This window comes from Plectropomus leopardus, chromosome 15 (assembly GCF_008729295.1).
Source record: "Plectropomus leopardus isolate mb chromosome 15, YSFRI_Pleo_2.0, whole genome shotgun sequence".
Taxonomy (NCBI): Eukaryota; Metazoa; Chordata; class Actinopteri; order Perciformes; family Serranidae; genus Plectropomus; species Plectropomus leopardus.
The window spans coordinates 30,812,715-30,835,705 of record NC_056477.1 but is presented as its reverse complement, the minus strand read 5'-3'; the positions used below and the strand labels follow the sequence as shown (position 1 = coordinate 30,835,705).

The 22,991-nt window shown below is 39.1% G+C and overlaps 1 protein-coding gene across 5 annotated transcripts; it reads left to right on the top strand.

Annotated features, from left to right (window-relative positions):
• The first annotated feature begins 670 nt into the window (after positions 1 to 670).
• edaradd (EDAR-associated death domain) lies at positions 671 to 22,329 on the top strand. 5 transcript variants are annotated; one of them, XM_042502849.1, is made up of 6 exons: positions 671 to 848; positions 8,915 to 8,973; positions 9,696 to 9,738; positions 10,932 to 11,002; positions 13,320 to 13,368; positions 18,841 to 22,329. In XM_042502849.1, the coding sequence occupies exons 1-6, from the start codon at positions 791 to 793 to the stop codon at positions 19,227 to 19,229; spliced, it is 669 nt and encodes a 222-aa protein (XP_042358783.1). In that variant the 5' UTR covers positions 671 to 790; the 3' UTR covers positions 19,230 to 22,329. The 5 variants fall into 5 exon arrangements, with proteins under 5 accessions (XP_042358783.1, XP_042358781.1, XP_042358780.1 ...); XM_042502847.1 differs by having other exon boundaries at positions 10,929 to 11,002; XM_042502846.1 differs by having other exon boundaries at positions 8,912 to 8,973; positions 10,929 to 11,002.
• The last annotated feature ends 662 nt before the right edge of the window (positions 22,330 to 22,991 follow it).

Here is a 22,991-nt window from a genome sequence, read left to right as displayed (position 1 = left end):
AAGGAAAGAGAAGGAAAATAATGCCAAAAAGTGCTGATTTTTATACATTTATTTATTTTTTGATAGGTGCACATATAGTTTTGTTGACATTTTCTCCATTTTAAAAAAGAAAGATTCTAACCCCACTTTTTAAAATTAATTTGGAGGTCTTTTTTTTCTTGCCAAGTAGGTAATTGCCTTGTTTTTTAAAGAAATTACACCAAATAGATTTTGAAATTGAACGCAGCACAAGAAAAGCGACGTTGATCGAATGCTGCATGTAGATCTAAAAATAAGTATCAACCCTTTGAAAGCTGGAACGACATCACAGGAAACCTATGCAAATTGGTTTCGTTCTTTTGAAAACAGGCATTGCCAAACTTGGTCAGAGATGTCCCACAAATTTCAAGAAATTTGGAAAACGTTACAAGTGAAAGACCCGCGAATTATTTTAAAAGACAGGACAGGTTTTTTGTTGCTAAATTTCAGGTAATTTCTTTGTAACTCGTGACTTGTAACTTCCTTCCGTTTTTTTTTTTTTTTTTTTTTTTTTTTGAAAGACATCAAGCCAATTCACTCAGGTTTCAAAAGATTAAAACACGACGACGACTTCCGAAATTTTGATGTTTGGATTTCCGTGGGGTCGTTGAACGCAGCACAGAGCCTGTTACCCTTTCATCGTGAGGTGTTTCAGCAGTGTATGAGGTGCTGCGGCCGCTGCTTCCTCTTCCTCACAGAGAAGGATCAGAGTGTGTTTCTCCTGTTAGAGTAACGCACAGTTTTTTTCTTAGCCTGAGACTCGGAGCTGCATATGGGAGACGGCTCGGATTCAAAAATGAGCAGTTTGAGGGCGTTTAAGGAACCATTTGGTGAGTCAAATATTGTTTTTTAAGAGAGAGAGAGAGAGAGAGAGAGAGAGAGAGAGAGAGAGAGAGAGTGTGTGTGTGTGTGTGTGTGTGTGTGTGTGTGTGTGTGCGCGCGCGCGCGCGTGTGTGTCAGGTAGTTTCCTCACACAGTGTGTTAGTGTGTGTGTGTTTTATCCCCATCTTTTTATGTTACAAACTAAAAAATCACTTTGAGACCTCCTATATTCCAGTTGCCTTACTTCTGTTTTTTTGAGTAACAATACACATTCATACCCTATATATTTGTCAGTGAAAGTGTTTTTGTAACAATGATTTTTTTTTTTTCACAATTCATTATTTCATCATGCTTAATTTGGGGGAAAACAGCAAGTGTTTCCTGGTGAGTCTGCAACCACCACCAACAAAGTTTCCACTTTTAAAAATCCCCTTGATCTGATGATGGAAAACCCATTGCCTTTTGACCCAGTGAAATTATTTATAAATGAGGGCTCTTTCTCTACACTGATTAATACCATTACAAATGCAGATGGATCACCAGGGGCTAGGATTTGAGTGCACTGGGGCCTAGCCCAGACCTCAGTAAGGGGGCCCAGGGGCATCCTTCCATGGATTTTCTTTTCTTTATTTATTTTTATGATGAACAAGCTCTATTTTGGTCCTTTTTATGCACCCTGGCACTTTATCTACCCTTAAAAACATTTTTTTTAGTTTAACTTTCCCGATTAATTAGAAATCATGATGACAAAAATATTATTATTAGTATTAGTAAAAAAGGAATTAGTGTTTGTGTTGAGTACAGAACACTTTACAAATGCTATTATTAAAATTTATACACTACAGTTGGAAAAATAGTTCAATTTATATTTTTATCTCAACAGTGGTGGAATGTAATTACATTTATTTAAGAACAAGTAGAAACAGAATGACAGATTATTCAATCCAGGGCTCCAAAACAAACAAACCAGCTGATTAAAACAGCTATAAACATAGAATAAAATGGTTTCATGTTATAAATCAGTGAATCTCCAATGGTTTGGCATTTTGAGCACAGGCTGCTCGCCCACAACAAGCTCACCCCTCTTCTCTCATGAGTTAACTTGTGCACACCTTTTTCTGATTCAGATGTTTAGGAGGTTTTATGTAAATGTGTGTTAGTCTGATTTTGAGAAATTCCATTTAGTCTGATGTAAGTCGGACTAACATATTTACTTGTATTTTAAAAGTCCGGTTTTACTTGGACTAACATGGTAATTCCACTTTTTCTAACATCCATCATAAACTTACTGACTGCTGTCTTTGATGAGAGCCGAATGCATTTGTTTCTGTGGAGAGTTATTGACTCTGTAGCCTCGTGCAGCTCAACAACTTCTCTAGCACATTTGGATTCATCATGTAGACTTCAGAAAAGTGCGATTTTTCCAACAGCTGCTGTCTCACCACAGAAGCAAACACGATCTCATGGCATGTGCACACACACTATTAACAGCCGACTGTATCATTTCTGCTGAGTGCCACCATCTTTGTTTTTCCTGCCTGTATTTACCTGAACCACTTTCACACAACTGGCTTCATATAATGAACATGTGTTTAGTGGCACTGTGGGTTAATGGCTGTTTGTTTGCAATCCTGTATGATCCAAGTGTACACTGTAGTTCCCTTCCCCCGTGACTAAACTGACAATTATCACAGTTTGTGAGTAAATCTATAAACTAAGCCAGGATGTGGAGTTATAGTAAAGTTAAAAGTGTCTTCTGCAATCTTTAATCTGAAGGTTCAACATGGTTTGGTTATTGTGGAGTTTCTGTTGGGTTTCAGCCTCAGTGCCTGTCTAAACTTGACCCGACACAGACAACAACAGAGGACGTAGGTCAACTCCACTCACTTTCCCTTAGTTATTAAACTGATGATGGAAGAGTTTGAGTGTTGGGTTGGTAACCTGAAGGAAAAAGAAACATAAAGCATGTCAGTCAATTCAACCAATAAATCCACGTCTTAAATAAAATCACTTAATTTCAATCAAATGATCAAATCCAAACAGTGCTGTCATGTTAAACACCATCATTAATTAAATCAATCTCATGCGTGCCAAATATTTATTAAATGTATTTATTGCAATTAAAAAGCTTTGTTTTAGATAATAATAATATTGTTTTTAAATAATATTTGTGGTAATTGTTCAATTATTTTTAATGTAATTTTTTGATTCCAAACAAATTCAGTCAGTATTTAAAACTAATAATCATAACCACATCAAGAATAAAAATGACTCACTCACTTAATCAAATACTTCTGTGAATAAAATAAAATCATGGCCTCTGTCAAGAACTCACAGGCAGGCGGACACAGTAATGCAGCACATGGGGAAGACAAGATGAACTGGCACAGATGGAAGGGAGAGCTTGGCTTTTATACGCACAAGGGAGGGGAGAATGAGACACAGGTAAAGCGCATGAGGGTAATCACCAGTGGCGGGAAAGGGAGCAAAGGGAGGAAGTAAACATTGAGACAACACTGGGGGAGATGATGTTTTACAAAATAAAACAGGAAGTTACAGACAGAAAACTCAAACCCTAACAGTACCCCCCCCAGGGCCGACGATGGAAGTCCCTGATAAGGTGATCTCCCTAGTCCGTGGAGCTGACTGATGACATAGTTCAGTTGGGCTGAAATGACTACACAGCATGGTAAACACTAGTTAGTTCAGATGCTGTTACCTTATCTGCATTTGAATCTTATTTGGGTTTTAGCAGGAACGTATGCATAGACTGCGAAGCCTCCTTTTGAGCAATACGTTTTTTGTGAGTCTTGCACTGTCTTTGTTGTTTCACGTCCTATTTACCTCCGTGTGAAACGTAAAAATGACTCAAGCTAACTTCAAACAAAACTTTTGCAGACTCGCCTTGCACTGGTTTCACCCAGGAATAGATAGTTTCCCAGTCTTTGTTGTAGCTGCATTTCCTTTTCCTAACCACACGGGTCGTGCTTTCCTCCATGTCCTCCATTACGGCTGCATGCCGATGCCGTTCTGACCTGATTTGCATTGTTTCTTGTTGGTGGGTGTGCCCATCTGCGTCGCAGTTTGATAGACACGATCAAACAGCCCACCCCACCCCCTGATGACAGCCTTGCCACTGCTTTCTCCACATAGCCACTTGATAAATGCCACATTACTGGTATAAAACACGCCTTTCCAAACTGGAGTCTGACTGTCAATAACAATGCGGGACAACGTCTCAATTTGCTCACAGACACACACACTTTCAGAAACACACACTGCATGACAATGTGTTTAACACTGTAGGGATCAATTCAAATCACTGCTGCCAAGATAAGGTTTTCTGAGAATTGGGAGAGGGAACTACTGTCCTCCGGTGACTTTTGTGATTTCTCTCTGACAAAACGTTTGCACCTGGAGACAGATGTGGTGTTTAGAGAGCATGTGTTTGCTAAATGAACACAGTGAATTATTTATTTGGCCAATTGTGTTTTGCAGCAGGAATATTGAATATTGAATCCTGTTTATAGTTTTGTGAAATGGGTCTGTCTCTTGGTAGATAGTGATATAGTTTGAGATGTTCAGTTATAGTGATTAAGCCATGGCGAAAAACTGCCAAACACAGAGTTAAGATTTGTTTTAAACATCTCATCTATTTGCAGTAAGAAAGTGAGAAGCATATTTCCCAACATGTTGCAGTATTCCCTTAAGGTCAAATTACCAACTATACTTCTTTAGTGGCACTAATACTGTAAGATTAGATAGCTGTTCAAAAATACATGTAAGTTTTTGAAAAAATGTTTTCATGTGACTGACTATAGATAAACATCCTTTTTTGACTGGGTGATATGTTTTTAAAGAGGTAACATACCGTAAAACTTCTATTAATAGCCTGGGCTATATTTTGCTTTAACCAGTGAATTCCACAGGCTTATATTTGGGATGGGCTTTCAACTGCTTTCACACAAAACTGTTGCTCAGCAAAGATGGAAATACAATCAAATTGTTTATTTAAACCTCATTTTTGCATGTCTCATTCACTATGCCAATAACACTATCTTCTGTGTTGCTCATGGTTTCAGTTAAATGAACTGAATGACTGAATTGTAGTGAGTCTTATGTTGTCTCTGGTGTAGGATTCTATACATCTTAAGCTAACCAAGTGTGTAACATGTCTTTATTGACAAAAGCTTAAACATTTACATTTGTATGCACAATCTAATCAGCTAACTAACATTAGCCCCAGCAGGTAGCCAAAGAACTTTTATGAAAATGAACTGCATGGTAACCGGGTCTCTAATAGAGTCAGGCTTTTATTTCTCAAAATCTGTAGTTAATTTACTAAAGTAGTAGACATTGCGTCTAAATGGGACAAGCTTATATTTGAAGTTTTATGGTAAGCATGAACCAGTCAAGCCAAGAATACACACACACACACACACACACACACACACAGAGTGAAAGAGACACAATTTACCAGCCACTTTCATCTTTGTTCAACATGTAGCAGAGCGAGTGTGTTTGTGTGTGTGTGTGTGTGTGTGTGTGTGTAGCTGCCCTCAGCCTAGACTCCTCTGTGGCCTTGCTCAGGTATTGGCATGCCATTCACCTCCATTCATGTGTGGAAACAAACTCAAGCTAAAGCCCTTTACAGAGGCTGCTGAGAGACTGCACTCGGTCCTGATAGCAGACATGGGTGGTCAAAGCAGAGAAAAGCTGGGTTCACCTGTGTGGAATTATGGCCCTCAGCAATGCATTATGATGTGGTTTATACTTCATCTCTTGAACTTTATCCAGAGCGTGCGGTGACATGCCCCTGCATTCCCAGAGAGGGAGAAACAATGCTCAACTGATCTGGGCTTCGACTTACACTTGATCATTGGGTAACTGGCTTTAAGTCCTATTACTGTATGCATTATATTTTAAGGGGAATACCACCCAGGGGAGCAATATTTCATTCAATTTTTGAGTATGTTAACTTACATGTACCTTATCTTACCTAACTTTTGGGTTTTGTGCAGTGGTGGATGAATACCTGAAAGCCATACTTGAGTAAAAGTGCCGACATCTTACCAGAAAATGACTTTGGCAGAAGTCGAATTCACCAATTAGACTATTAGGCTACTTGAATAAAAGTCTGAAAGTAACTAATATTTACTGTACTTCAGTATCAAAAGTAATTTTATATCATGTATAGTTAAGTATGGAAAGTAGAAGTACAAGTAAAGTACAAATGACAAGTAAGCACCTACTTTTTCCAGTCAGTGAGAAGGTCGTGATAAACTATAGAAGACTGTACTGAGAAAAATAGAAAGTAAACTTCTATTACAGTTATTGAGTGCTTTGGAAAATGGTCGGCAATAATGTCTAGGCATTTTGATTTATCTGTATCTGCATTTTATTTTAAATATCGACGATTAAATTAAATAATTAAAAAGTGTACTTTGTAAAACCTCAGGGAGCTATTTTTATTTATTCATTTTTCTGTTGAAATTTTCACTTAACTTCATGAAAAAAACTTGTATATATAGCTGTATATGATGTTGACAGTTTCAGTTTTAATTAAACATTTGCTAAAGGCATTTAAACAAAGTTTTGTGTTGTAGTTTGTGATATTACAGATTCTAAACATTGAAGGAAAGATTTTCAGTTTTATTGTAAATGCCTATTGGTTCCAAATATCGGTTGGTTGGTTGGTTTTATTAACTACAAATAATTGGTATCAGCCCTGAAAAAACAATATTGGTTGATCCCTACTAAAATGGGAAGCTGATGGTAATGTGAGTCCTTGAAAGGTCTCCTGCTCTAACTCATATAGTCTAACATCTCTGCAGATCTACATGCAAAGGTTTTATTGTGCATGAAATATTAAGAGGTTGGTTTAAATGAATGCTGGAGGAAGCAAAATAGGAAATGAAAGCCTCTTCAGTATTCTATTCAGCCACAAATGATTGATTCCACAAATACACAATAACTTAATTACTTTCTAGAAACAGACAGACTGAGAACAATGTGGGTGCAGATTGCAACACGTCAACATTTCCTATTCGTCTTTGTGTGGGCTGATAAGAGGTGAGGGGGATTTACCTTTCACTTACCTGTTAGTGGATTACACTGGCTGTCACTTCTTGTGCTCTGTGCCCTTAAAAAAAAACAAAAGTGTAAGTGTAAATGTTTCATTCCATAATGAAACATCTACTGTCAGTGCAAGACAAGACAGTTGAAGTACACGTAATAAATCACACTGAGATGTGGAGTTAACAGCAGCCAGGAAATGCAGCGCCGTACCCCAGAAATTACCACTATGACATATTAGACCCAGAGCTTTCACACCACACACATCATAAGGCTCATATGAATCAAGGATGGACATTTTATTCAACTTCCATATTCGAGTAATTGCATTGTATAATTATGGAGCACTCAAATACTCACAGACTGTAAATTTAGAGTTCACATTCTGAAAACTCTGTTCCCTGTGCTTCTGCTGCTGTCACCAACTATTACCCATTTGTCCTGCAGCTTTAGTCTCATGATGAACATAGAGGGAGAGACACAGAGGGGTGCAGCAGGGCAAGCAGACGCTGAGAGGCAAAATCTCTACAATTAAATAATAATAAAAATAACTCCATTACAATAACAATGTAGTACTATTATCAAGGATAATAATAATAATAATAATCACTATTGACTATGACATCACTACAGTAACAATACAGTATTATTATCAAGGGTTATAATAATAATAATAATGTACTATTGGTATTTAAATTCCAACAATAACAACAATCTAGCAACAATTATAATACTAATTTTAATAACAATACCAATCGTTATAATATTCATATCTATATTATAATATCACTATTAATAATGACATCATCATTACAATCCCATTACAATAACAATTATATAAATATCAAGGATAATAATAATAATAATAAAAATTATTATTATTTCAGGTAATGTTCTTGTCAGTTTTTGTGTCTCATTAATTCTTGATAATTTCCGGGCTTTTTTTTTTTTTTCATCATCATCTTTGTCTTCATTCCCCGGACTGGTTCTCCTCTTTTATTTTCTATTTAAAAAAACGTGATTATAACATATTATAATTCTATCGGAGATATTTGTTGCTAAAATCTTACATACAGAAATCTAAAGGAAGAAGCAGTATAGTTATGTGCAACTAGTCATAATGCATATGAAAATGTCATTATTATACCAAAATCCAAAATATCCATCACTAAAAGGCTCAGGCTGACTGGAGTGTTTAACAGTCTGAGGCTGGTATCCAGGCTGGTTCCACAGTCTCTTTGACCCACATACATGACGGCTGCTTCAAGGCTGCATGGAGGAAACTGCCTGTTTACACCTGCTCACTTCATCGGAATTCTTTTTTCCAATGCAAAATTAAGTTTCATCGTCATTGTGTAACTCGAGAAAGGCCAGATGAGTTCTGTATTTGGTGCCCTTGGGATACAATGGCTTTATAGTGACGTGGACTGATGACGGCCCACATAGCCCAGTTTAGGTATTTTCAGGAGCTGAAAAGCTTCCTTTGTGCTGCTCTCCCAACTCATCCGTGAATGTGCCTGTTAGAAATATTCCTTTTCAGTGCTATGGGGCATTCGATTTAAGAGTTTTACATGTTGGTGCTGAACAGTCATTTCATTGTTTCTGAGAGGCTTTCATGCACTGAAAGCCAGATAGTTTTATCAGGACTGAAGTGGCGAGTAAACACACCTAAAATCACACTTTTGTATTTGGGAAGACTATAAAATAGGCATTAATCACTATCTTGAGAAAGCCTTGCTGCTTTTTCAAATTATAGTTTACTTCCCTTTAAATGATCATGATGTGTCATTACTACCCAGTATACTGCCTACGCTAATGTGTTTCTAATACGTCACAGACTCAGAGCAGAATGTGTAGGGTGGCAGGTGGATGTGGCTTTTCTCTGCATCTCTGCAGTTGATAGTTTGGTGATATTTAGGAAGTGGATGAAATAGGTGGGTGACAAGTCACAGAATAAAGTCATTATATTGACTTGTGTTTTTCCATCATCTTCCAGCAGACATAACCACCTCTGAACCTGTGGAGGACACAGACACCACTAGCTTTGTGGCAGAATTTGTAAGCACCTTTTCTTGTTTCTTTTGCTTTGTGAAACTGTCTCATTGTCTCAACTTGTCTTCTACCCAGTCTGCTTTGAGCTGATTTCTCATTTTTCTTTCTCAGAAAACACAGTCTTACAGTAATCTGCTAGGAAATGTACCATAACTGAGCACACTGTGCTGTGATTGTTAGTGCCTGAGGGCTCATTGAAGAACAGGTTGTAGCAGGCTGTTCCCATCTTTGCACACAACAGCCTCATTTTCTTTCACAGTGACTGACTGCATTTTGCCTCCATTAGATCCAAAGAAAAGGGTCACCAGAGCAGACAAACTTTTGTTTCTGAGGTTTTCCTTCTTAGCTTCATTCATAGTTATCCAAGTAATGTTATCCCAATTGGCCACATGGTCGCATTGTAATTTCCGCCCCAAAAATGTGATTTTAGAAAGGTCATATCCCTCACACCATAAGTCAGACTGATTTTACATGAGGGACACTTAACCTTTTCAGTGTACTCTAGGGCTGAACTCTACTCAGAATCATGCCAGTTGAGTTGGATTTAGTTGGAATAGTTTTAAAGTTAAAATGGGATCCACGGGATGTTCAGTGTTACAGTGGCATTCACATAATTTGTAAACAAGCTAATGACTGACTGTAAATATGAAATATTTTTTGCCAACATGACAACCAGACTATATATTTTCTTGCTAATATTATCTTATTTGTATTTGTCTCCTCCACAGTCCCTGGAGGCCAATTATCCAGTGCAGGTGACAGATCCTAATGGTAAATAAAGCAGTCCAACCACACTAATCCATTTTGCAAAGAATACATGTACATAGATGTACTATGCGATCTATCTAGCTTTCTGTCTATATCTATCTATCTATCTATATATATATATATATATATATATATATATATATATATATATATATATATATGTATATGTATATATACCAAGGCCTTTAGAAATCCGTAGGGTATGTGTTTCAATACTGTCATAAATACAGGCACACCTCTTACTATTAAACTCATTCTATGTAGTGCACTGCACGCACCACCAGAGTTCAGTCTCCTAACTCTACTGGTGGAACAGACACCCGAACTGAAAGACACAGTGACACCTAGTGGTGGAGGGAGAAGTTACAGGACTGTAAACTGCTGATGGCCAGCAGGCAGAGAGAGAGCATGGGGAATAAAGGCATGTTTTTTACGTTTAAGAATGTAAATTAAGGATTTATTTGGACCAAACCACAATTGGTGATTGTTGAAACAGTGGACTTACTAACTGGATCACTAACAAGAATAATCAAGATGGTTTGGGAATAAAGTATGTTTTATGATGAGTTAAAGAGGCAATGTTAGTTACAACCTGATGAAATTTCAGGAAGGTGTAAAGTCATAAAATATTACATACCGTCCAAGCAAATTAGGTGTTATGCCTTGGGTAAAGAGGCATTTCACTGCATAATGTGAGATGAGTTGAGTATATGACTAATAAAACTTGATACTTAAATTTCAGCACCCATGTTTGTAGACATGTCAAAAATAAACAAGGCACACAGGAAGAACTGAAATACAATTAAAAATCCAAATAAGATTAACTCTAATAGAAACAGCACATAAAAAAACAGAGAATAGAAACGAAGTTAGGTATGACATAAAGAAAGTGTTGACGTTGCATCGACAGCTGATTAAAACAGGAAACAGGGAATCTTGTTCCAAAAATATGATGAAATACATAAATAAAACACAGGGAATTAGAAATAAAGGACTGTCTCCAATTCAGACCTGGACCAAAGAAAGGCCTCTCTCTGCTGTTGAGGTAAACTTAGAGCTGGCCACTGTTTGATAATTAACAGTGCAGTTAAAATGTCCTCTGTTATTTTGAGAAATGATCAATTTGTTAATAATAAATGAATTCCTGCAGTGTTTTTTGTCAGAATACACTGATGTGAGGAATGTGTCTCCAGCAGATGCTGTGACACTCCACCTGAGCTCCATGCCCTCTGGATACCTGAGCCCCTCCTCCAACAGAATACGACAGGTCAGTATCACCATCTCTTTTCTTGTTCCATCTTTTTTTAAAGCCAGGTTCCAGAGTGTAATCTTTTGAAAATGCACCCCCTTCTGTCATTGTGTAAACTGGCAATGCTCAGATCCTGTGAGAACAGTGAGCACAGCAGCACTTCGCACATTGCGTTCTTTTGTGGTGTGTCATTACAAAGTTATACCACCAACGACTAGCCTGGTTTGCATACTACAACATTTTGGCTGTTTTTATGGAGCCATGTACACTAGGATTGTTCTCACAATGTTATCATATGAACGTGGATTTTTTAAGAACACAAAGGAAGACTTTTGTGTTTTTAGTAGGACCGTTCTTGTCTAAACTTGGCCTTAGTTGTTTTTTTTCCATCTTCTTTCATTGTTGACTGCTTTATAATAGCCCATGTTTCCTGATAGTTCTGGTAACCCGTGGTTGCTGGTTGTGGAATAATTAAACTGTAGTTTCGAGTACAGTTGCTCCTGTCGTTTTACTAATTGAAATCCACCATAGACTCTGTGAGTTCAGTGATGTCATTTGTGGTGTCAGTAGTGGTTTCCTGGAACATGTCAGAGTTTTGGGGGGGTTTCTTACTAATTTTCAGGTAATTTTCAATTCAACTTCAGTGCAATTTCTATTTCAGTTTGATCTATAAAGTCCAGTATCACAAATCCCAGTTAGCCTTTAAGGGTTTAAGCACACAGCATCCCTCTCTCCCTAATATGCTTTGGAGCAGGAGGCCTGTTCTTATTTTTTGTTGTTGTCTTTGTTTAGTTTTTTCCTTTTCCAAAAAACTCTCTACTCTGTCTTTAAAACTAATAAATACTGAGAATTCTATTGTGCTGTGGTGTGAGCATTGTGTATTTTGGGCTGTGAACATACAGGAAGTGGTTTTTGTCCCAGTGAACTGGAGGTGCAGCGGTTAATAACACATATCACAATTTGAGGCACATAACTTTAATAAGAGGAGACATGCACCTGCAACAACCAAACCAAAAAAGAAACTGGAGACAAGCAAAGCACAGATGATTTTAAAAATCAGCATTATGTTCTAATAGCCGACTGCTGTGGGTAGTAAACTTAGCTTGATGTCAACATGGAAATAAAGCTGATCAGACCATCTGATTGACCTTGAAATCACACAGTTCTGTGGAACTATCTATTGAATTCTAAAGTCTTTTGCACCTTCAAAATTATATATTTTAGGGGCTTTAACAGCTTTCCTCTCCATGTTGTGTACCATCATGTTGGATTTGGTACAAAAGCTGTTAGATTGGATCTTGGCGCAAAACAGATAGGGAGAAGTCCTAGAAGTAGGTGAATGGAGAGAAAGAAATATTATAACATATATATAACAATAGAAACCCACAAAATGTTAAGAAAAGTAATATTCTGACATCTATTGTCCTTATTAAACAATAGAAATACAACATAAATACAACTGTACACCTTTTGAACTCAACTTTCTCAGTCACTGAAGACTGATGAGGCTTAACTGGCTCATTAACTCATCAAAAAGTACATTAATTCAAAGTCAACATAAACAAAATAAAACTCACCCAAACTGTCTTGACTACTCTTGCTAGTAATCTAGTTAGTAAGTCCACTGTTCCAACTATCACCACCTAAGGTTGGTCCAAAAAAAATCCTTAATTCAGTGTTCATTAGTTCAGTGTAAAAAAATATGCTGTTATTCCACACGCTCTCTTTCTGGCTGCTGGCCGCCGGCTGTTTACAGTCCTGTAACTTCTCCCTCCAGCACTAGGTGTCACTGTGTCTTTCAGCTCAGCTGCCTGTTCTACCAATAAACTGATGATCTCCTGAAAATCTCCCAAGCAGGAAAGTATGTTGTGTTACTATGACAGCCAGTAACAATTAATCTTTTTGTCATATAGAGGGTGAGTGGAAGGAGAATGGTGACTGTTTCTCAAATCTTCATATTTCAGCCATGATTGGTAACTGGACTTGCACTTGTCTCATGCTTTTCGAGTTAGTTTGACACAAAGAGTTTTCACACTGCTTGTCACATTCACCCGTTCGCACATAGAGTCATACACATACATTCATTCAGCCCGGGCTACCGCACAGACTGCCTCATACATTGGAAGCAATTTCTTCAGTATCTTGCCTGAAGATACTTCGACATGTTGACTGGAGGAGCTGGTGATCAAACTTAACAGCTAGAGGTGACCCTCTCCACCACCTGAGCCACAATTGATCCATGTTTGCAATCGAGTTTTGGCAGGTAAAAGAAAATTAACCGTATACTGGATGTGATGTAACTAATAGTCATAATTTGTGTTTCCCTGTGTTGTAGCCAGTTCAAGATGTTGAAGAATGCACCTGCCCAATGTCTACGTCACCAGGTACATCAGTTCTTATTATGAAATTATTCTGCATGTAAATTGTGCTCATTTTTGGTAAATTGTTGAACTGAAATATTGCCAACAATTTTCACAGTGTCATCAGCATACTTGAGGCATGGAAAGTTTTTGAATACATAATGTCTGCGTAAGATATGAAATGACACCAACAATGGGGCACCAACTATGGCCAGATGCAAAACCAAAAATTACATTAATTTGCAGTCTGGTATAGTGTGCCATTCTACATTTCCCTCACAGATTACAATACGATACGATACAATATGATACACTTTATTGTTTTGGACTCAGTGCTGCACACACTATGCCTCCACACTTCAAACAAAAACAATTTTCACACTATGACATTAAAAACACAACAGTTTGAACAATACAGTAATAATCCAACTGAGCATACACCTATTCTCACTTTGCTCTTATACTGCTCAATTCTCCATTTGTATGTGCGAGTAATTTGGGTAGCTTGTTTGCTCTGCCAAGAAAGTCCAATTTTACTGCGTTGTCCTACTGATTTTATATTTAGTCATCTTCTCAGAAAGATGCATGAGATCCTTAAAGCCTGTTGTTGAGCAGGTACCATCCCCTCCAATTAACACACACGGCAAGCAAAAAAAAAAAACTGTCTTTTCTGACAATCTAAGTAGTAGGCCATTTTTAAAATTGGCAGATATTTTTACCAGCCATTTGGTGTGTTACAATATCCTGCAGCAGGCAGGCATTAAGGGGATTCACACTTAGGGACTGTTTGGCACATTTACAACACACTTTTCATCCTTCATCTTTCGATAATTTTGTTCATTTTGTATATTCTTGGAATTTCCAGCTCAGCTCCTACAATAAGTCTAAAATACACAATTTAAACACCATTGTTACATTCATATTGTTAAGTGCAAAAACTGCACCACTGAAACCCATTCAAACCGTAATTTTTTTATCCTACAGCCATCAAAGCATAAAAACATGCATTGTAATATTTCTGGGTTTCATTCTAGGCTTTTGTCTTGGAATTTGTCTTTTTTACTATTTTCCATGATGATAACATCATCTTTACCACATCTGGCATATGCAGAAAATACATGATATTTCCACCAGGTGCACTGTCACAGTCAGTGTTGCTGCTAATCATTGACATATCCCAGACTGTGATTATCAAAAAACAACTACTTTGCACGTAATATGTTTGCACTCCTGTCTCTCCAAAACTGGAGTACACCGACCGCAACATCTGATTATGGATGAGTACTTCATAAAACCCCATTTAAAAAATCCAAAATATCTCTTTGATAGCTGAAAACAGAGACTGAGGAGACATTGGGGAACTGGTATGCGCCTGAGACCATCCAAGTGCACGCTATATGGCCATACCCTCTGACAGCCATCAAGAGGCAGATAGTTTAAGTAACTGGATAAATTAATTAAGAAATTAATTAAACTGTAGATGAGATATTTTATATATATATGTAGAAATATATATATATATATATATATATATATATATATATATATATATATATATATATATATATATATATAAAAATTTGCTGTCAATACATTGTTATTGTGCAACTTGCATGGCACAAATTCAATTCAGGTCAAGTCAATTTTATTTATAGAGCCCATTATCACAAAACATGGTTTGCCTCAGAGGGCTTTACAGTGTACGACATCCCTCTGCCCTTACACCCTCACATCACCCAAGGAAAAACTCCCGAAAAAGAAAAAAAGGAAGAACCCTCAGGAAGAGCGGTAGAGGATCATGAGGGATCCCTCTTCCAGGACGGACAGATGTGCAATAGATGTCGTAAATAACAAATGAAATACAATCATGGCAAAAAGGAAAGAGAAAGAGAGAGGGGAGGAGAGGGGGAGAGAGGGGGAGAGGGGGAGAGAGGCACGGCAATAATAGAAACAGATGCATGTCATATTACAAAAATGGTAGGTGTGAAATTATTAATTGCACTCTACTATGATATTGAGGGAGATGATAACAGTCTCATGCATATGTTGATAGGGAGGTGTCCAAAGGCAAGATCACAGCATCAGCGCAACCAGGACCAGACCACGATCAGGGCGAGCGGGGTGCACAGTATCAGTACAGCCACAGCACAAGCACAAACAAAGGCAGGGTCACAGCGTCAGCACAGCTATCACCATGGTCAGGCACAGTCAAGGTTACGGCCAGGATCCAAGAAAATTAGGAAACGAGGGAGCAGGATTGGTCCCAGAGGCAACAGGATTAGCGTAGTGCAGTTCAACAGACCCAGGCTCCGTAATCGCAAGCCCCAGGTAGTGACAGTACCAAATGGCTATCACAGATGTAAGGCTAAGCTAAACTACTGAGGCTAAGCTAAGCTTGCAAACGGCAATGCAGTTAACAGACATTCATGATTTTTCCGATGGCGGCATTGGAGAAGGAAAAGGAGCTCAGCGTATCAGAGGAAGTCCCCCGGCAGGTTAAACCTATGTCAGCCTAACTATGGGCTGGTCCAGGCAACCTGAGCCAGCCCTAATTATAAGCTTTATCAAAGAGGAAAGTCTTAAGTCCACCCTTAAAAGTGGAAATGGTGTCTGCCTCCCTGACCGAAACTGGAAGATGGTTCCATAGGAGAGGAGCATGGTAGTTGAAGGCTCTGGTTCCTATCCTACTTTTGGAAACTTTGGGAACCACAAGTAACCCTGCATTTTGAGACCGCAGCGATCTTGAGGGTTGGTAAGGAACCATTTAAAGCTTTGTATGTAAGGAGGAGGATTTTAAATTCAGTCCTGGATTTCACAGGGAGCCAGTGCAACAAAGCTAAAACAGGAGAAATATGATCCCTTTTCTTGCTTCCCTTTAGAACACGAGCAGCAGCGTTCTGCACCAGTTGGAGAGACCTAAGTGATTTGTTGGGGGAACCAAATATTAGGGAGTTATAGTAATCCAGCCAAGAGGTGACAAATGCATGTACTAATTTTTCAGCACCTGTTTGGGACAGGATATGTCTAATTTTTGCGATGTTACGCAAGTGAAAGAAAGCCGTCATTGAAGTTTGTTTTATATGGGAGGCAAAAGGAAAAACTTTGACCAAAAAAAACTCGGAGTTCCTTACCATTGTGCTAGAGGCCAAGGTAATGCCAACTAGAGAAATTACATTGTTGGAAAAGGAGCTTCTGAGGTGTTTGGGGCCAAGAACAATAACTTCAGTTTTGTCTGAATTCAATATCAGGAAATTATGGCTCATGCAGGCTTTTATATCCTTAAGACATGTTTGAAGTCTAAATAGCTGATCAGTTTCATCTGGTTTCATAGATAGATATAATTGTGTATCGTCAGCATAACAATGGAAATTTATAGTGTTTTCTAATTATGTTGCCTAGAGGAAGCATATATAAAGTAAAAAGGATTGGTTCAAGCACAGAACCTTGTGGCACTCCAAAGCAGACCTTTGTATGTGCGGAGGGTTGATCGTTGATGTGAACAAATTGGGAACGATCTGGTAAGTAAGATTTAAACCAGGCTAGTGCCTTTCCTTTAAGGCCAATTAAGTTTTCCAGTCTGTGCAATAAGATTTGATGGTCAATGGTGTCAAATGCCGCACTGAGATCTAATAGGATTAAAACAGAGACCAGACCTGTGTCAGAAGCGATAAATAAGTCGTTATTAATTTTTACTAGTGCTGTCTCTGTGCTATGATGAACTCTAAAGCCTGACTGAAAGTCCTCGAATAAACTCTTGTCTCGGAGAAAGTCACAGAGCTGATGAGCAACCACTCTCTCAAGGATTTTAGAAATAAAGGGGAGATAAGATGTTGGTCTATAGTTAGCTAAAATCTCAGGATCGAGAGTGGGCTTCTTTAGAAGAGGTTTAATGACAGCTACTTTAAAGGACTGTGGTACATAGCCTGTTAATAAAGACGCATTGATTATATCCAATAAAAATTGTCTAATAAGGGCAAAACTTCCTTAAATAGCTTAGTTGGGATGAGGTCTAGCAGGCATGTTGATGGCTTAGATGCAGAAATCAAAGTGTAGAGTCGATGAAGGTCAATGGGGGAGAAACGGTCCATATAAATTTCAGGCCTTGCTGCCATATCCAAGCTATCTGTGTCCGGGGTCAGGTCAGGTAGGGGCAAGAGATGATGGATTTTACCTCGAATAGTTATAATTTTATCATTAAAGAAAATCATAAAGTTGTCACTGCTCAGGGCCAAAGGAATACAAGGCTCTGTGGAGCTGTGACTCTGAGTCAGCCTGGCTACAGTGTTGAAAAGAAACCTGGGATTGTTTTTAATTTCCTCAATTAATGATGAGTAATAGTTTGCCCTGGCATGGCGAAGGGCCTTCTTATACACTTTAAGACTGTCCAGCCAGACTAAACAGGACTCTTCCAGTTTGGTTGAACGCCAGTGTCTTTTAAATTTTTGCAATGTTTGTTTCAATTTGCGGATCTGGGGATTAAACCATGGAGCTAATTTTCTTTGTTTCATTATTTTCTTCTTGAAGGGTGCAACAGAGTCGAGAGCTGATTGCAGTGAGCCAGTAGCATTATCGACGAGACAGTCAATTTGAGAATGACTTAAGAATCAGTTTCTTAAATTCAGCCACTGCTGAATCAGATAGACATATAGAATAGTAACTCTTGCTGAGAGGCTTGTAGTTGAGTAATAAAAAATTTTAAGTTATTAAATAATGGTCTGACAGAGCGGGATTCTTGGGGAAGACTAATAAATCTTCAATATCGATGCTGTATGCAAGGACTACATCGAGGGTGTGATTGTAGCGATGAGTGGGTTTATGTACACACTGACTGAAGCCAATTGAATCCAAAAGCGTGGAGAAAGCAGAACTGAGGCTATCACTATTAATATCCATGTGAATGTTAAAATCCCCTACGATAATAATTTTGTCTGATTTAAGCACTAAACTTGATATAAGCTCAGAGAATTCAGACAGAAATTCAGAGTATGGGCCGGGGGCGCGGTACATTATAACAAATAGAATTGGCTGTAGAGTTTTCCAGGATGGGTGAGAAAGACTAAGAAAAAGGCTTTCAAATGAACTACACTTTAGCTTAGCCTTAGTGTGAATTGCTAAGCTTGAATCAAAAATAGCAGCAACTCCCCCTCCTCGGCCAGTGTCCCGCGCAGCGTGACTATTTATATGACCAGGAGGAGTGGATTCATTCAGGCTAACGTACTCTTCAGGACAAAGCCAGGTCTCAGTGAGGCATAATAAATCAATCTGGTTATCCAATATTAAATCAGTGACTAAATGAGCCTTGGTTGATAAGGATCTAACGTTCAAGAGTCCGCATTTAATTCTCCTGTTATGGTGCTGTTTGACAGGAGATGAGTTAATTTTTATGAGATTTTCTTGTACAACTCCCCTTTTGTTTATTTTAGCTTTAAACAAATGAAGTGGTTGATTCTATTCTATTGGGCTTACCCCATCTTCTTTGTCCATCTCTGAGCTCAGACTACCCCAAAGAACTGCAGTTACTCAACAGTCCCTGTGAAAAGTGCTGCTGCCCAGCACCTCCTCCCAAGATCAGTGACCTCATGAATGACAAAGATCTCCTGGACTTACTGCGCCTCAAGCTGGATCCAAACCACTGCACCATCAAAAACTGGAAGAACTTTGCAAGTCGCTGGGGGATGAGCTACGATGAACTGACCCTGCTGGAGCACCGGACCCAGGGCTCCTTGTACCACAGCCCGACCCAGGAGTTCCTGCTGCGCTACAACCAGAAGACGGTTACTGAGCTCACCGAACTTTGTCGCATCTACCAGCGCATTGATGTGCTGCGACTGCTGCAGAGCTGGATCGAGAAAGACTGGCCGTCACGCTGGCAAGAGACTCATTAACCAGTTCGACACTGTACATTTTTCTTTTGTCAGGGTTGCATGTGTTAGAGATTTTTTCTACTTCATAAGCTTGGACACATTTTAACATTTTTAGCAATATTGACTTAAGCAAGAGATCTTATGAGAAAGATAAAAAGTATGATAAACAACTGAAAACTTTCAGTAGATAATTCAGTTTAGCTGGGTGCCTGATATAGCACAGGACAGTATAGTACTTGCAAGACTTACTACTGGTTAACAGCATGGCAACATTTTCAGCCCTGCAGATGGCATCACTCTATAGTTAGCAATGTTGTTTTGTCCAACATCTGTTTCTTGTTCTGTTGGTTCTTCCACCCATTGGTCCAAACTGAAACATCTTAACAACTGTTAGACAGATTGCCCTGAAATGTTATACATACATTCAGGATTTTAATTACCTAAATTCTGCCTTTGGGGATAAATAAAAGTTTATCTATTATTCATGGTCCCCCAGAGCATAAATCCTGTGGTAATCCACTGTCTTTAAGCACCATCTGCAAGTCAAAGTTTTCATTTGTTCATTGAAATATCTCAACATTTGCTGAATGGATTTTTACAAATCCATGTACAGACATTCATGGTTCTTAGATGATATATGACTTTTGTAACCCTCAGACACGTCCTCCAGTAGAAGCACAAGGTTTTCATTTGAGTGAATTTACTCAACAACAATGCCTATTGGATAGCTTGCAAAGAAGTTTGGTGGAGACATTTCTGTTCCCCTCGGGATGAATTGTGATAAAGTTGGCGATCCTGTAATTTTTTTCTGTAGCGCTATCATCAGGTCAAAATTTTCAATTTGCACAATACTTTGGTTTATGACCAAAATGCTCAAGAATCGACATACCATATGCCTCCGCTTAACTTTGTGTTCAGTGCTAATTAGCAAATGTTAGTATTCTAACACGCCAATGCACAAAAGGAATGGCAGAGTATTTACTTTTAAATATTTTGTTTAAGTTTTGGAAATAGTACACATATTCGTACAATGTATACACCATGTTAGCAGTATGTATGTTACAACTTAAAGAGTGGTTATACCATTGGCTGCATCTCATTCAGTCCCTCCAGGATTTGACGGGCTGTTTTTAGGTTTGTTGTGGCCTGAAATGCCCGATTTCAGGGCAGCTTTTCTAAGAAATTCCAGTGATCCTTGCAACATTTGTAGGCATTTTCTGCAATGAAATGCAATGTAAGCTGTTAAGATAGATGTGATGCTGTTATGGATTCGGACCTATTACAATGAACATTCCGTCTTTCCAATAGAATTAGAATCTATTTGTGATGGTATGGGGATGGGTAGGGCAACAGTTGATTGTATGCAATGAGCTGTTTCTGCCTTTTGCAGCACCAAAGAACCATCTCTGTGAGCCACTCTCCTTCTGCCCCCTCTGCCCAGTTAGCACAAGCTAATACAACAGCAGTGGCTAACATCTGACACTGACCATTTATGGACCCAACAGTCCCACACTGACACAGAAACAGCTGGGCTTTATCATTAGTTTTGTTAATAACCATTGGGTATCATTAGCCATGTGATAGTATTTAGTTAGCCCTGTCATTGTGTGTCCCAGGCACAGAGCTCTGATCCTGCAGCAGTAGTCTCATTATAAACAGTGAGGGAGAGAGCAGGGCAAAGAGGGTCTTAGCGAACCTGTACACTGCATGGAGCTCTACAGTGAAATGAGATTTTACCCATACCCAGTGAATGGTTGAATTTGGGTTCTTTTTTGCAATCACGACATTGCAACATCCTGGAGGGACTGCTCATGTACTGTTGTAAAGGCAGTGTAATGGAGCTATGATGTGTGGACAACAGGTTGTTTGCAAAGGACGTCATATCACTGTAAAAAAAGAATAACATTATTGATGGCCTCCATGTTGTTCTCTTGATTGCTAACTTGTTTTCTGGCCCTGTCCATGAAGTCAAATGTGACTTGCAAGAAAAACAAACAAACAAACAAACAGAGAGTCAGACTCATCTGCTGCAGGGCTGTTTACACGGCTCTGATCTATTGGGAATGGGAAAGCAGCCATGTTTGAAAAACCTACATGCAGGTGCATATTTAGGCGGAACCAAAACATTTAACATCAACATGCCATTCCGTTTTTATGTTTGAGGAAAGCACTTACAGAGTTTCGACCTGCTCTATATGAAAAGTGTAATAACTTGTTATGATCGGAGAATCATATGAGGAAAACTAACTAGAATGAACTGAATTATATTTATGTTTTTTACTGTACCCATTTCCACTAAAATAAACACATCAGGCTCTCTAAAAGCCTTAGTCATGTCTAAAGTAAAACCTGACTGTCTATTAATTACATGAACAGGTTTTTGCTTTTAATTACATTGTGATCTGATATTCATCAGTAACACCTAAACTGCACAGCTCTTTCATTATAGTTCAGATATAAACATATTTCTTTCATATTTGATTGTAATTTTCTTTTAATCTGTTTGTGTTTCTTGATTTTTGCAATACTTGCTTTCATTCCCAGTTTCATTTTCTCTTTCTCTATTTATGTTATGCACCAAACACCAGAGCAGATTTCTTGTATGTGCAAACCTACTCGGCAATAAACTGAACTCTGATTTTAATTATATAGTGTTCAGTTGGTACACTTCTAAATGGTTAATATCAATTACTTTGAAACATTGATGACATCACTTTTTTTCATGTGTGTCTTTCAGACACCTTTCACAAGTATTAAATTCTTTGACACCTGAGCAAAGCGGGGTCATTTCTGTCAGAAACAAAGGGGAAAAGGCAATGAGTAACTTATGAGGAAATGCTCCACAAATTTCAAGGAAATACTGTATTCCATCCATCCATCCATTTTCTACCACTTATCCGGGGTCGGATCGTGGGGGCAGTAGCCTAAGCAGGGAAGCCCAGACTTTCCTCTCCCTGGCCATTTCGTCCAGCTCTTCCCGGGGTATCCCAAGGTGTTCCTAGGCCAGCTGAGAGAAGTTGTCTTTTAGTGTGTCCTAGGTCTTCCCCAGGGTCTCCTACCGGTGGGACATGCCCTGAACACCTCACCAGGGAGGCGTTCGGGAGGCATCCTAATTAGATGCCCAAGCCACCTCATCTGACTCTTGTACCCACAATCTTGTTCTTTCGGTCACTACCCAAAGCTCGTGACCATAGGTGAGGGTAGGAACAAAGATCGGTAAATCGAGAGTTGGGCGGCAGCTGTAGGCCGGGACCTTGGCGGTCCGATCCTCGGCTGCAGAAGCTAGCTCTAGTGATGTGAGATGTCACCTCTCTGGTGGGGAAGGAGCCTGAGCTGGTGCGCGAGGTTGAGAAGTTCCGGCTAGATATAGTCGGCCTCACCTCAACAAACCAAATCAGTAGAACCAGTCTTCTCGAGAGGGGTTGGAGTCTCTTCCACTCTGGCGCCGGGCAGGGGTGGCAATACTTATTGCCCCCTGGCTCGGTGCCTGTATGTTGGAGTTCACCCCAGGGGACAGGAGGGTAGCCTTCCTCCGCCTTCGGTTGGGGGGACAGATCCTGACTGTTCTCAGTGCCTATACTCCAAACGGCAGCTCAGAATATCCACCCTTTTTGGAGTCCTTAAAGGGGGTGCTGGAGAGTGCTCCTTCTGGGGATTCCCTCGTTCTGCTGGGGGACTTCAACGCTCATGTTGGCAACTACAGTGAGACCTGGAGGGGTGTGATCAGGAGGAATGGCCCCCCCGATCTGAACTCGAGTGGTGTTTTGTTATTGGACTTCTGTG

Coding starts and splice junctions, on each gene's coding strand:
- edaradd (XM_042502846.1), top strand. CDS start 791: ATGGGAGACGGCTCGGATTCAAAAATGAGCAGTTTGAGGGCGTTTAAG. Junction 11,003..13,319: donor CCTCCAACAGAATACGACAG/GTCAGTATCACC, acceptor CCTGTGTTGTAG/CCAGTTCAAGATGTTGAAGA. Junction 13,369..18,840: donor CCCAATGTCTACGTCACCAG/GTACATCAGTTC, acceptor CTCTGAGCTCAG/ACTACCCCAAAGAACTGCAG.